At 33.8% G+C, this 15,896-nt stretch overlaps 1 protein-coding gene across 1 annotated transcript in view; it reads left to right on the forward strand.

Annotated features, from left to right (window-relative positions):
- The window catches only part of PXDNL (peroxidasin like), a 267,746-nt gene that overhangs the window by 145,053 nt on the left and 106,797 nt on the right, over nt 1-15,896 (forward strand). Inside the window, 2 exon segments of the mRNA XM_076005349.1 lie at nt 8,450-8,562; nt 11,656-11,812. Coding sequence (XP_075861464.1) covers nt 8,450-8,562; nt 11,656-11,812 — 270 coding nt within the window.

Consider the following 15,896-nt stretch of genomic DNA (forward strand, 5'->3'; position numbering starts at 1 on the left):
AACTGGAAACTAACAAATATAAAGGAATAAGAAATAATATATGAGAATTTCCCAAATCAATAATAAATACAAATTTTAAAAATGTCTTGAACAGTAAATTAAGCATCCTTAAAGAAAAAAATTAGTGAACCATATGGAAGTGTAAAATATTAAAGCAAGGTTATGGAATGAGGTGTTCTAGGTCTCAGGATAAAAATATATGGAAGGTACACAGTATTAGAAAGTTCTTAGCTGATAATTAGCAAGAATCAAGGAAACAGGAATCCAAGCTTGGATGAACAATGTATGTAAAGCAAGATAAATAAAAACAAATACATGCATAAACACATTGGGTCAATGTGAAGAACATAAAGAGACTTAAAAGCAGCCAGAGAGAAAAAGTCAATCACTGACAAAGTTAAACTAACAACAGACTTTATATCAGCAGCAATAGAAACCAGAAGATGTTGGGTTCAAGTCTTCAGTATTTCAAGTAAAATAAGTGTAAATTTAGTATTGTATAAGCATCATATATTTCAAGAATAGGAGCTAAATAAAGATATTAAACTGAGAATATAGTATGGTTTACCCATCAAATTATTCAAGTATGAGAGTTAAGTCATGATATTTTCAGATAAACAGAGTTTGACAATAACAATACTACTCTAGAGAAATTTCTAAAGGTTATACTTCCTAAAGAAAGAGAAAATCTTGAGAGAATGACTGAGATTCAAAAAATAATGTGATAGTTTCATTTGAAAAGGGTTGTTGCTAAAGTAAAAAGAATACAATGGTGAACAAAGAAACTTGTGAACATGTAGATAACATTAAAATATTTTCTGTATTCAACAATAATACTAATCATTAATATGTGATATTACATGAAATAACATAAGTAAATACAAGGTTACAATGGAACATCAGTTGGGAAAATGTTTACTGGAATTAAAGTGGTATAATCTTATATATTTGAGTTGAGGTGTTGGTTAATAGGTGATTACTTTATTAATTTTAGGCTTTTGAAAGAATGAATACCAAAGATACCAAGGATAAATAGCCAAGGATAAAAATATGCTTATAAATTTCAAATCAGAAAGTGAAAGGATGGTATTAGACACCAAATCAGTTGTTTAAATAAAAGGTAAGAAAGGAGTAAAACATTTGGTTGTTAATTTTACAGATGAATTTCATAAATGTTTTAAGATAAAAGTCAATCCAGGTTTATACAAACTTTTCCAGAGAGTAAAAGAGGAATAATTTCTAAATATAAATAATGAAGGATATTATATTAAAAATTATGAATAATCTTAATCCTAAATATGTATGCACCTAACATAGGTGTGCCCAAATTCCATAAAGCAGATTCTACTAGATCTAAACAAAGTGATAAATAGCAGCATTGTAATAGCTGGGGACTTTAACACTCCACTGACAGAACCAGACAGATCCTCCAAACAGAAAATAAACAAAGAAACACTGGACTTAAATGGGACTCTAGAACAAATAGGCCAAAAAGGACATTTACAGAACATTCTACCCCAAAACTACTGAAGATACATTCTTCTCACCAGCACATGGAACATTCTCTAAGATTGATCACATCTTAGGCCACAAAACATGTCTCAACAAATTAAAAAAATAGAAATTATACCATGTATCTTCTCAGACCACAGTGGAATAAAATGAGAAATCAACTCCAGCAGAAATACTCATCCCTATACAAAGTCATGGAAACCAAACAACCTACTGTTGAATGATTATGGGTCAAGGAGAAAATTAAGATGAAAATCAAAATATTCCTCAAACTAAGTCACAAGGGGGGCACAAGTTATCAAAATCTATGGGCTTCAGGAAACATAGTACTACAGGGAAAATTCATAGCTTTAAATGCCTATATCAAAAAGACAGAAAGATCACAAATCAACAGTCTAATGAATTGTCACAAGGAATTATAAAAGAAGAGCAAAACAAACCCAAACCCAGCAGAAGAAAAGAAATAACTATGATCAGAGAAGAACTAAATGAAAGCAAAAGAATTATACAGAAGATTAATGAAACCAAAAGTTTGTTCTTTGAAAAAGTAAACAAAATTGATAGACATTTCATTAGATTAACCAGAAATAGAAAAGAAAGAACCCAAATTAGCTCAATCAGAAATGAAAAGGGATTGATTACAACTGATACCACAGAAATACAAAATATCATCACTAAATACTATGAAAATCTCTATGCACATAAACTTGAAAACATTGAAGAAATGAACAAACTCTTAGAAACACATAACATCCCAGGGTTTAATGAGGAATAAATAACCTTCCCGAATAGATCAATAACAGCAACAAAATTGAAGCAGCAATAAAAAAATTTTCCAAAAAAAAAAGTCCCAAACAAGATGATTTCACAACCGAATCTTATCAGACCTACAAAGAAGAATTGGTATCCATACTTCAGAAATTATTTCATAACATTGAGAAGGAAGACATCCTCCTCAACTCGTTCTATGAAGCCAGTATCACCTTGATACCAAAGCCAAGAAAGGACACAACAACAACAAAAAAAAAACTACAGACCAATATACCTTATGAATATAGAAGCAAAAATTCCCAATAAAATCCTAGCAAGCTGAATTTAATAGTACATCTGAAAAATAATCCACCAAAACCAAGTGGGCTTCATCCCAGGGATGCAAGAATGGTTCAATATGCATAAATCCATAAGTGTGATTTACCACATAAACAGAAGCAAAAACTAAGATCATATGATCATCTAAATAGATGTAGAAAAAGCATCAACAGAATTCAGCACCTTTTTATGATAAGAACTCTATACAAAATAGGAACAGATGGAACATACCTCAATATTATACAGGCCATGTATGGCAAACCCACAGCCAACGTCATACTGAATGGGGAAATTTGAAAGCATTCTCATTTAAAACTGGAAAAACACAAGGATGACTTCTGTCACCTCTTTTATTCAGCATAGTGCTGAAAGTCCTAGCCCAAGCAATTAGGCAAGAGAAGGAAGTAAAGCGTAGACAAATGGGGAAAGAGAAGGTCAAACTGTCACTCTTTGCTGACTATATGATCTTATATCTAGAAAACCCCAAAGATTCTGCCAAGAGACTCCTGGAATTGATAAATTCAGTAAGTTTCAAGTTACAAAATCAACGTACACAAATCAGTAGCATTCCTGTATACCAAAAACAGTAAGCTGAGAATCAAATCAAAGACTCAATACCTTTCACACTAGGAACAAGGAAAATAAAATACCTGGGAATATATTTAACCATGGAGGTGAAAGATCTCTATAAGGAGAACTATGAATCACTGAGAAAGAGATAGCAGAGGATGTAAATAAATGGAAAAACTGATCAAGTTCATGGATCAAGAAAATCAACATTGTTAAGAGTTCCATACTACCCAAAGTGACCTACATATTTAATGCAATTGCCATCAAAATAGCAATGTCACTTTTTTCATATTTAACAAAAATAATTTTTGCTTTGTATGTAACCAGAAAAGAGCCCGAATAGTCAAAGCAAACTTAAGCAAAAAAAAAAAAAAAAAAAAAAAGCCAACTTGGGAGGCATCAACTTACCAGACTTCAAGCTATGCTACAAGGCTATATAGTAAGTAAAACAGCATGATATTGGCACAAGGACAGAGATATAGACCAATGGAACAGAACTGAGAACCCAGATATAAAACCATCCTCATATAGCCATCTGATCTTTGACAAAGCAGACAAAAATATACACTAGGAAAAGAATCCTTATTCAATAAATGGTTCTGGGAAAATTGGATAGCCACATGTAGAAGACTGAAACAGGATCCACACCTTTCACCACTCACAAAATTCAACTCATGGTGGATAACAGAAATTATTAGAATTCTAGAAGAAAATGTTGGAAAAACTCTTATAGACATTGGCCTGGGCACGAATGTATGAAAAACACCCCAAAGGCAATCACAACAACAACAAAAGTAAATGGGACCTGATCAAATTTAAAAGGTTCTGCACAGCCAAGGAAACTATCATGAGAGCAAACAATCTACAGAATGGGAGAAAATATTTGCACATTATGCATTGGATAAAGGGCTGATAACTAGAATACGTACAGAACTCAGGAAAATCAGCAAGAAAAAATCAAACAACCCTATCAAAAAGTGGGCAAAGGACATGAACAGAAACTTTTCAAAAGAAGATAGACTAATGGCCAAGAAACATATGAAAAAATGCTCAGCATCTCTAATCATCAGGGAAATGCAAATCAAAACCACAATGAGGTATCACTTAACTCCAGTGAGAATGGCCTTTATCAAAAAGTTCCAAAACAATAAATGTTGGCATGGATGCAGAGAGATAAGAATACCCCTACACTGCTGGTGGGACTGCAAACTAGTATACCCTGTGTGGATAGCAGTATGGAGATACCTCAGAGAGCTACAAGTGGAGCTACTATTTGATCCAGTGATCACATTATTGGGCATCTATCCAAAAGAACATAAGACATTGTATAAAAAAAAAATCTGCACCCAAATATTTATAGCAGCACAATTCACAATTGCAAAGATGTAGAAACACCCCAAGTGCCCATCAATACATGAGTGGCTTAAGAAAATGTGGTATATGTATACTATGGGGTTCTACTCAGCCACAAAAAACAATGGTTATCTAGCACCACTTCTATTCGGGAAAGAGCTTGAGCCCATTCTACTAAGTGAAGTATCCCGAGAATGGAAAAATAATCACCGCATGTACTAACCACCAAATTGGTATTAACTGATCAACATTTAAGTATACATAGTAATAACATTCATCAGGTGTCAGGCAGATGGGAGGGGGGCGGAGGGCAAGGGTATACACACACCTAATGGGTACGGTGCACACTGTCTGGGGGATGGACACCTTGAAGCTCTGACTTGGGTGGGGCAAAGGCAGCATATGGAACTGAAACATTTGTAACCCCTTAATATGCTGAAATAAAAAATATTTTTTTTAAAGAATGTTATGTGAATAGAATCATATAACATGTAATCTTTTGGGATTGGCTTTTTCAGTCAGTGTAATTATCTGGAGATTCACTCAGGTTCCCTGCGTATAATGGTTTATTCTTTTTACTGCTGAGTAGTATTTCATTGTATGGCTGTATCACAGTTTGTATAATCATTCACTTTGTTGAAGGACATCTGGGTTGTTTCAAATTTTTGGCTGTCTTTAGTAAAGCTGCTATAAATATTCACGTACAGATTTTTGTTTGAACATGTTTTAATTTCTCTGGGATAAATGCCCAAGAAGGCAGTTGCTGGTTTGTGTGGTGGTTGTGTGTTTATTTTTTAAGGAATTTTCCGAAGTCTTTTCTATAGTAGCTGTACCATTTTTCACTCCTATCACCAATGTAAGAGTAATACAGTTTCTCTACATCTATATCTCATTGTGGTTTTAATTTGCTTTTCACTAATGACTAATGATATTGGGCACCTTTTCATATGCTGATTTTCCATCTGTATGTCCTCTTCAGTACAGTGTCATGACTTTTGTCCATTTTCCATTTGAACTGTTTGTTTTCATGGCTTTTGCTGTTGAAGTTTTAGTATTCTTTATATATTTTAGACACTAATCCTTTTTGCATATGTGATTTGCAAATATTTTCTCTCAGTCTATAACTTGCCTTTTTATGATCTCAAAATTGTCTTTCACAGCACAGAATTTTTAATTTTATGAAGTTCAGTTTATCATCCATTTTTTTCTTTGATAGATTGTGCTTTTTATACAAAGTCAAAGAATTTTGGCCTTAGATTCCAAAGATTTTCTTTTGTTCTAAAAGTTTCATAATTTTACATTTCATATTTAAGCTTGTTATCCATTTTGAATTAATTTTCATAAAGTATGAGACTCAGGTCAAGGTTCATTTTTCTGCCTATGATTATCTAATTGTCCCAGTACCATTGTTTGAAATGCCTCCATTGAATTGCTCTTAAACCTCTGTCAAGATCAATTGAGTGTATCTGTGCCGGTCTATATTGGATTATCTACTCTGTTTCATTGATATATGTGTCTCTGTCTACTCCTTCCTCAATATCATACAGTCTTAGTGACTAAAGCTCTATCATCAGTCTTAAAATCCAGTAGACTGATTGTTCTATCTTCATTCCATTGCCAAAATTGTATAGCTATTCCAGTTCCTTTGAATTTCCATATAAATTGTAAAATAACCATGTCTATATTTATGAAAAATCTTGCTGTAATTTTAACAGGAATTGCATTAAACTCGTATATCAATGTGTGAAGAAATGACATCCTTCCTATCTTGAGACTTCCAATTCATAAATATGTCTATTCATTTAGATCATCTTTGATTTATTACATCAGTATTTTATCGTTTTTAGCATATGAGTACTGTAGATGTTTTATTAGATTTATGCCTAAATATCTCATGTTTTTGAGAAATTATAAATGGTAATGGTATAAAATTTCTGTCTCCATGTGTTCTGGATTGAACATAAAAAATACAACATATTTTTGTATATTGTACATTTATCTTGTATCCAGTGAGCTTGCTGAACTCACCTTGGAGTATTTTTGAGATTGCTTAGGAATTTCTAAGTAGACAATGATATCATCTGCAAATAAGGACAGTTTTATTTTTTCTTTTCTGATCTGTTTGCCTTCTGTGTCCTTTTCTTGCCATAGTACACTGAATAGAACATCCAGTTCTGTGTTGAATAAGAATGGAGATAGCAGACATCCGTGCCTTATTTCTTATCTGAGAAAAGCATTGACTTTTTGTTTACTGTAGGTTTTTGTATATGTTATTTTTCAAGTTTTATAAGTTCTTTATTCCTATTTTTATAAGAGTTTTTTATATCCTAAGTTAGTGTTAAATATAATCAAACACTTTTTATGCATTGGCTGATATTATTATGTGACTTTTCTTCTTCAGCAATTAATATTGATTGATTTTTCAAATATTAAACCAGTTTTGTATCCCAGGAATATGCCTTATTTGATCATGGTGTATAAACTTTTTTATACAGATAAATTCTATTTGCCAATACTTTATTTTATTTCAGCATATTATGGGGGTACAAATTTTAAGGTTTCAAATAATGCCCTTTTCCCCCTCCCCTCATAAGTCTGAGCTTCAAGTGTGACCATCCCCCAGATGGTGCACATCTCACTCATTATATATGTATATACCCGCCCCCTTCTACCCCCTCCCACCCGCCCAATACCCAATTAATGTAGTTCCTATGTGTCCACTTAGGTACTGTTCCATTAATACCAGTTTGCTAGTGAGTATATGTGGTGCTTGTTTTTCCATTCTTGGGATACTTCACTTAGTAGTATGGGTTCCAGCTCTATCCAGGAAAATATAAGAGGTGCTATATCACCATTGTTTCTTAGAGCTGAATAGTACTCCATGGTATACATATATCACATTTTATTAATCCACTCATGAATTGATGGGCACTTGGGTTGTTTCCACAGCTTTGCAATTGTGTATTGTGCTGCTGTAAACATTCGAGTGCAGGTGTCTTTTTTGTAGAGTGTCATTTGATCTTTTGGCTAAATGCCCAGTAATGGGACTGCTGGATCAAATGGCAGATCTACTTGTATCGCTTTAAGATATCTCCATATTGCTTTCCACAGAGATTGGACTAGTTTGCAGTCCCACCAGCAGTGCAGGAGTGTTCCAATTTCTCCACATCCACACCAACATCTATTGTTTTATTTGCCAATACTTTGTTAATACTTTTTGTGTATCTATTTATCAGAAGTATTAGACTGAAGTTTTTTAAATTTTCCTTTTGGTTCTGTCTTTAGCTGGTTTAGAAATTAGGGTTAGTCTCTTAAAAAGAGTCAAAAAATAGTCCTCTTCTTCTATTTTATGGAAAATATTATATAGAATTGGTGTTAATTTTTTTAAACATTGGGTCTAATTCTCCAGTAAAATGATTTTAATTCTTTCCTGGAGATTTCTTTTTGGGGAGTTTTAAAGATTATGAATTGCAGTTTCCTTATTCCATTATCAATTTCATAGTAGGTGAGTTTTAGTAGATGTGTTTTTTGAGGAAATAAGATTCTCACTGAAGCACTGGATCTTTTTATCTCAGCCACAAATAAATTTTCATGTTACCATGTAGCCCTATTTAATACTTACCAAAAGATATTGGGAAAGAATAATGAGAATCCTGTACCCAGTACTCAGCTGAAGAAATACATATCACAAATGTGGTTTATGCTTGCTTGCATTCCTCTTCCTTTATTCCTGCACTCCCGTCTGCTGAAGTTACTGCCAACCTGGGTTGGATGCTTATTCCTTTCCCAGATGTCCAAGTAATTGATTTTTTCAAAAATTAGTGTGGCTAACCAATATGGGATTCAGATTCATACTGTTTGACTTGGCTGGCACATAGTGACAAAAGTGATACTGACACTGTGCGATTTGGGTTTGTTTTCACAGTTCTTCCAGTGTTTATTCAACATCCTCAGGATGCAAGTGTCAAGGTTGGGAAGAATATAAACATCTTGTGTCATGCTCAAGGAGAACCACAGCCCATAATTACTTGGAATAAGGTAAGGTCTCAACTAAAAGAACAGTAATATTACAAGCACTGACAGATGCATTGATCCACTGAAACAGAGGTAATGATTCTTATATTGATTTATTGCTATTGTGATTTTTGCTAGCAAGTAATACTTTTTTATGCTACAGCAGGTTTATTTCCTGCTTCTGCTTTTTTTTTTTTTTTTTTCTTTAGTGACTTTATCTGATTTTGGCTCAGGGCTTTGCTAAAGTTTATCCCTTCTTATTTGCTTGGTGATAAAAACTTCGTAGCATAACTAAATTCCTCTAAGGAAAATTGCATACATATTAATGAAGAATTTAGTGGTTAGTGACAAACCATTCTAAGTCAATAACTCAGAATTGGGTTAAAAGTAGGTCATTAGTTGAAAAAAGAAAAGAATGAAAAGTGTAGTGTTAAAGGACCATGTGAAAAAAGTACTTCTAAAGGTTCAAAACTTAAATGGGTTTAAAAAAATAGCTTTTTTATTTATATATCTTACTTCCTTTGGTTCTTTGCACCATATTCTTTCACTATAATTGCTTCTTCCATTTTAAGTTTTTCATCAAAATGATTAGCCTCAGATTCCATGGTTCTTAAAAATCAACTAATCTGCATACACTTGAATGGCAGTTTTGGGAAAATTTTGACAAAATGTCAAATTTGTGAAAGTTTACAAAGCCATTTTTAAAACCTCTAGGGCCTTGTCCTGTTAGGGGCTCACTTTGTTCATGCTGTAGCCAAGCAGCACACACAGGTCTCCAGAAAGAGTAAATGCAGTGGGCTCACACTTGAGCCTTTCAGCCCATGTCCTGCAACCTGTTCTCAATATTTTTTATAACTCTTTTTAAAAAAATTATTTTTAATTTTTATGGATACATAACAGTTGTATATATTTCTAGGGTACATGTGATGTTTTGATACAGGCATGCAACGTATAATAATCAAATCAGGGTAATTGGGGTATCCATTGCCTGAAGCATTTATCATTTCTTTCTATTAGGAACATTTCAATTATAAATTTTTAATTTTATATTATATATTTTATTAAGAATATTTTTATTCTAAAATAGGAAGTGTGAAAATATATATTTTGGTCAGTATCTAAAGCCTTATTTGACATTCTACTAAATGCTTCATCATATAATCATACCAGAAAAATATCTCAGCATCTACTTTCTAAAAGATTGCTTCTAATCACAAATAAATGAATTGATTGCTGACTATCCTCTTCATTTCACAAGTATGGAACAGGTATGTGTTGGTGCCGGAGCCAGCCGGCGACATGCGGCACCTGGAGTTAGGGGGTGAGGCTGAGAAATGAAGAGACAACAAAAAGATGGGGACGGGAGGACGGAGTCCTTGCTGACTGCCGCACCTCGTTTATTTCAGTTGCTGTATTTATACAGATAAGAACAAAGGAGAAGCAAAATGCATTGGAACAGGTGGTGCATGTCTTCATTAAACCAGAAAACAAAACAGTTCTTGTTTTTTTCAACCTTACGTCACTTTGATAGTCCTTTTCCTCGCTTATGCAGTTTTCTAATCTACAACTTAATTTTTTTCTGATATCAAAAAAGCTACAAATACTCAACTATGATCACTCAGACAGTTCAAGGAAAGAGCACCCAAGCGTAATTAACAATTCTGAGAAAGGAGTGTGCAGGGCCTAGGGGGGGCTATAAGCTACGAGGGCTGTGTGCACAGGATTACTTCAGTGACCTTCCATAACTGCTACTGTTATCTCCAGCACCCTCTGTGAGCTAGAAGAAAGGCCAAGAATGTCAGAGCTATGAGTTAAGGCGCCAGGTGCTGTGTCTCAAGGACCCCAGTGTTCCGGGCAGCAACCACACTTTAACTCTCCCGTGTTCGGGACAGCTCCCAACAAGTTGGGATGCTTTTGCTACAAGCAATAGAAACTACCTAACATACTCAATTAAGCAATTAATTGGAAAGCTATCTGATTGCTCAGAGACCCTGAACAAAAATGACAGAGCTATTCATTGAGTCCAAAAGTTCTGGCAGGAAGTGATGAGAAGGGAGGGGAAGGGAGCAACTTTGGAAAGAAGATCCAAGGGGTTGTTCAGAAGGAAAGACCCCTGGGCCCTGTGCCTGTGCTCTAGGCTGCCTCTTCCATGACTCTTGCATCTGCTGCCTCATCCGGGAGGGACCTGCCTCTTGCTCTCATCCCCTCCCCTGAGTTGCCAGAGACCCATCACCTGGGACGTGCTCACTAGCACTGGCTAAGGGCAGCTGTGAGCATCTGAAGATCTGTGAAGCACTTTCTTCACTCTAGACCTCTATGGTCACATTCTGCCCTATCAGCCATCACTGGAGTCCGAGGCCTTTTGGAAATGTATCTCCCACCCGGTCTCCGGTGAGTCTTCTGGGGAGGGGCAAGACAGAGGCTCTCTACTCCAACTGCAATTCCATAAGGCCAATTTCTTTTATTTCTTACAATTAACACTACAATAATGACAATGCACATAAATCTACACTAATTATAAGTGAATGCCTTTTAGTAATAGTTCATATAAAATTTATTTTTATCCTTTTAAAGTATATTTTAATTGGGAAACACTGATATATATTACATATGTTATATATATCATATATATTATATATATATATCAGGGTAGCTATACAAAATGTGACTACATACAAAGAAGAATAGACAGGAAATGATAAATACAAAAACATTTTGAGGTTTTAAGATGCTGGATTTGTGAACATTTTCTCCTTGTTAAATTTTGTTTTTACTGTTGTCAGAATTGTCTTTTAGAAGTAAGCAGGATATGAATAAATTGTGTACATCTATTCATTGGAGTGACAATTTTAAAATAATCATTATATTAAACAATTACATGGTTGGACTTTTGGATATCAGATTTAATTAGAGGGAGAGACAAGCCGTACTTCCTGGGAACTCTTTCTCTCCCTTCCTCCTTTCACTATAGTAGGTTCGTACACCATCTCCTCAGGTGCGGACACCCAGAGCCACCCAGTAGACGTCTGCTGAACAAATGAAGCTACATGGAGGAATATTAACATTTTATTATTAAGGAACCATGCTGTAAACAGTGACAACTCTTTCACTTTCTAGGAAGGTGTGCAGATCAATGAGAGCGGTAAATTCCATGCTGATGAAGAAGGCACGATGGCCGTCTAGGACATAGGGCAAGCTGACCAAGGAAAGTAGGAATGTGTGGCTTGGAATCCATTCGGCCTTGTTGTGGCCAGCATGTTTCTGACAGTCACTGGTAGGTGTTCAGAGCCCCATTTACAACATGCAAATAGCCATCTTCAGACAGGTTCTACTCCTCATCCTGATGACTCACCTCACTGCTCAGGTTCCCTTACGCACTCTTTCTTTTTATTTAACATTAAATCAAAGCTATTTTATTCTTTTTTGAAATCTAAGCTTTTAAATATAAAGTGTGTTAATGGTATGAAATAAAAAATAATAATGCCAAAAAAGAACAGAAATATTTGTAAATGTAAATCATATTTTCTTAGAGATTGAAAATTATAGAATGTAAGATATATATTTACAGCAAAAATGTGGAGCTGGAGATAGAAGCATAATATGGAATTCAACATGTATTAGTTACTCTGGCTTGATATGTTTGCTGCTAGATTAAAATTAAAAATCAATAATTTAAACTTCCACGTAAGTTTTGTCACATGAGAACAACTATCTCAGTGTTTGGAGGCATTTATATTTGGCCAACATCATTGTCACTGCTTTTTACATTTTATCATCAGTCTGGTTGTATAGCTGTAACCCTCTGATAGTTGTTATATATGGTGACTGTTTTAAAAAACTGCCTGCCATAATTTGATGAAAAAGAGAATTCTTGTTGTGTTGTTGTTCGATTATTCAGTTCATACTGGTAATAAGAGAGGCCATGTGCAGGCAGATCTGAGTAGACTGGACTGAAATCGCAGCGGTGGTTACACAATGGAGCTGGCTGTGCCGCCTGCCCGCTGCGTTCTCCACACGGGGAAGCCGTCAGCATGCCTGCACCCCTGTTGCAAATGGCTTTAGGTGTTTTTGTCTTATTGACAATCAGCAATTGAAATAAATACATTCAGCTACAAGCATCTGCAGTGCTGTTTTGGTCTTTGCCCATCTTTCAGTTTCCTTAGCAATGGGAAAATTTCATAAATATGGTTTTGCAGGTCGGTTTTTTTCCGTTAAGGTTTCCAAACCTTATTGGTCAATAAAAGAGACTGGGTAACTCTTTCATTATTAATACAGGCCTAATTAAAAATAGACGTAGTTTATCAACTCTTATCCTTAAAGATGCTGGTATTTTCCTAGCTTTTCGCTAGTTTCATATTCTTCCACTTGCGTGTTTTTCTGAGATAACAAATTTCTTATGGTCCCATTTGTCCAGGTGTTTTATATAAAACACATTTTCATTAGTGGCATATCAGTCTTCATGCCTTTGTGTATGATAAGAACGTATTCCCTGCAGAATATTATTCCTAAAGTTATAACAATATAGTTTAGTAACCAGAAAATAGTTATTCTAATAGTGTCAGAAATTCTTTATCATATCAAATTTCTTAATGTCACAAAATCTTAGCCTTACTCTGTTATTCTCTATGAGTTCATGTTCTTTCTGATTTAAAATCTGTGGTAGTTGTACTTCTTTTTATAAATTTATGAAGTTTACTTTCTGCTCTTCAATTATTTATGAGACCTGTGGAAAAAATGTCCTTGAGATATTTTGGAAAAAAGTTATTATAGAATTTAAATTAACATTGCAATCTTTTAGAAATGCTAGAAATCTTTATCACTAAACAAACAAGCTAAAAAGCATTCTCTCTCTTGGTATCTCTTTATCTTTCTCTGCCACACATGGAGAAACACTGTAATCACAATGAAAAAACATTTTTGAATCTCCAACAAAGAATTTCATCTTGGTTGACAGAAATTTTACTAACCATCATCATTAAAGGTAAAATATTCATATTGAAGTGTATCAATCACTGTATCAGATTTTAAAATAGTGATAAGTAGCATTCATCAATATTCTGCCCCATGTATAACACAGAAAACATGATATAAGAATATAATAATACAACAAAATAGAAGTTATTTAACCAAGAAAAACATTATTTTTGCTTTAGGGACATTTATATATCAATATAAGGGAAAGTTAATTTATATCTGCATCTCATACCAAATAAATTTCATAATGTTAAAAATAAGTTTTTCTAATTAAGGGAAGGAAAGATATAAGATATACATTTAAAAGTTTTGAATAAATTTCACATTTAAGACAAGGAGTGTGTGTGCTTTTACACAACTCACATTAGCAGAATAGGGGAAAATATGGCAATAGACAAATAATAATATATATTCAATAAAATAACATTTATTGAACATTTTATGACTTAGACAATTTCATCTACCAGGTCATTATAATTAAAAGGAAGAGTCTGAGCATTATGGGAGCATGTCCAATCTTGCTGCCCCCATGTAGCTGTTACGGAATGTCCTAACATTCCCTCATTGTGTAATGAGATGCAGAGAGGACTATTCCTTCTGAGTTTCTATTTTTACCTTCAAAATTATAACCATGGAAAGTGATATAAAATAATAAAAAGTACCTGATGACCTAGGCAAAATCTAGGCATTATATGTAACATATGCATTTTATTCACTAATATTCATAGCAGGGCTTTTGTGATAGCAAAATAGAAAAAGGGTTTCCACTGTTAAAATTTTTTCAGGAAGCTCATTTTTTCTCATATGTAATATATTTGTAAGCAATTGGAATAGATTTAAATAACCTGTAAGACTGACACAGTATTTACAACAAACTTATCCTTTTGCTTAGGATGTCCTTAAATGAATCTTGTATTGGCAAATATTACTTGTGTTTGTCTACTTCTTTCTTTTGTTCTAGATACTATTTGGCATATGAATGTTATACAATTTACTTTGGACTAAAAACAACCAATATTTGTTTAATAACAATCTATTTTAACACAATATATATATATATATATATATTTACAGAGAGAGAGAGATAGAGACATGCTATTAGGTGCTGTGAAGTATAGACCTAATTCTTGCTTGTAAAAATGGTTCAGTTTAACTGATGACACAGTCAGAAGTGTCAGAGAGTGTGGAAAAAAACCCTGTGCTAAATCATCTGACTTCATTGATCTCAGCCACTTTGGATAACTTTCTTACCCACAACTGGAATTAATTTTCTTATTTCTTAAAAAGGTGGAACTGAACCCTCTACAGAATTTTTCTTAGTGTAGAGTTTTTATGTTTCTATGATGGAATTCAAATGAACAACAATAGTTAGTGAGGAAGCAATGTATGGCATGTTGACATGATGAAATTCTCACCATTGAGACATTTAATTACTATGTGGACAAGGTGAAAAAGGCAAAAGTGACACAGAATTTCTTAAATGAAAAATTTGGAGCACAAATAATACACAGATACTGGTTTAAATTATATGAAAGTAAGTGTAAACAATGCTATCTTATCTGAAATTTTGAATTGAGTCCCTAATTGTCTGTTGGACATTTTGTTTTGGGTGACCCACAGATCTTCCGATTCCACTTTAAAAACTGACCTTGAGCATATTCTAAACTTAAGTCCTTGTCTTTCCAGCAAGGCCTGTGTCCTCCTCATATTCCTTTGAAATCATCAGCATTAGAGCAAGCAGGAAACCTGAGCCCTCCTTCTCTCTCCTCCTCCCTCTCTTCTCTTACCCCAGCCACCACATCTCATGGGGTTTCTTCCCAGAGATTTCTTCATTTCCACTTCTCCATTTTACATAACTTCCTCTTCCATACTTCAGCTTTTCATCATTTTTGCTTTAGGCTTATGGATTAACATTCTAAATTTTCTTCCTACTCATAATATTCTCTATTTAAACTATATACTCAACCCAATACATTATTTTCAAACTAAATTGATTGAGGATTTGAGGTCACTTTAGTTGAGTTTAAGTTAGTTGAGCCATTTCTGTAAAGTGAGTTCTATGACTATATTAAAGTCATAGTAATATTGCTAGTAAAAATATTAGTGAACATTTACTGTACATTTAACATGAGCTCCAAAGGCAATACATAGATTAACTTATTTAATTATTGTAGCTTCTAGTTATTTTCACAATTATGAATGAATAATTCACTATTTGGTATTTTAACCCTAGTATTTGTGTAGATAAAATAATAAAACATCTATTTGTGTAGATAAAACATCTATTTCTAAACCACTGAAGTTGTTGCACAGTTACGAATGGACCATACAGCATCAAAAATTTTGATTAGTTTCATTTACTCAAACATATTAATAAAGTGAAA

This window comes from Microcebus murinus, chromosome 7 (genome assembly GCF_040939455.1).
Source record: "Microcebus murinus isolate Inina chromosome 7, M.murinus_Inina_mat1.0, whole genome shotgun sequence".
NCBI classification, from domain to species: Eukaryota; Metazoa; Chordata; class Mammalia; order Primates; family Cheirogaleidae; genus Microcebus; species Microcebus murinus.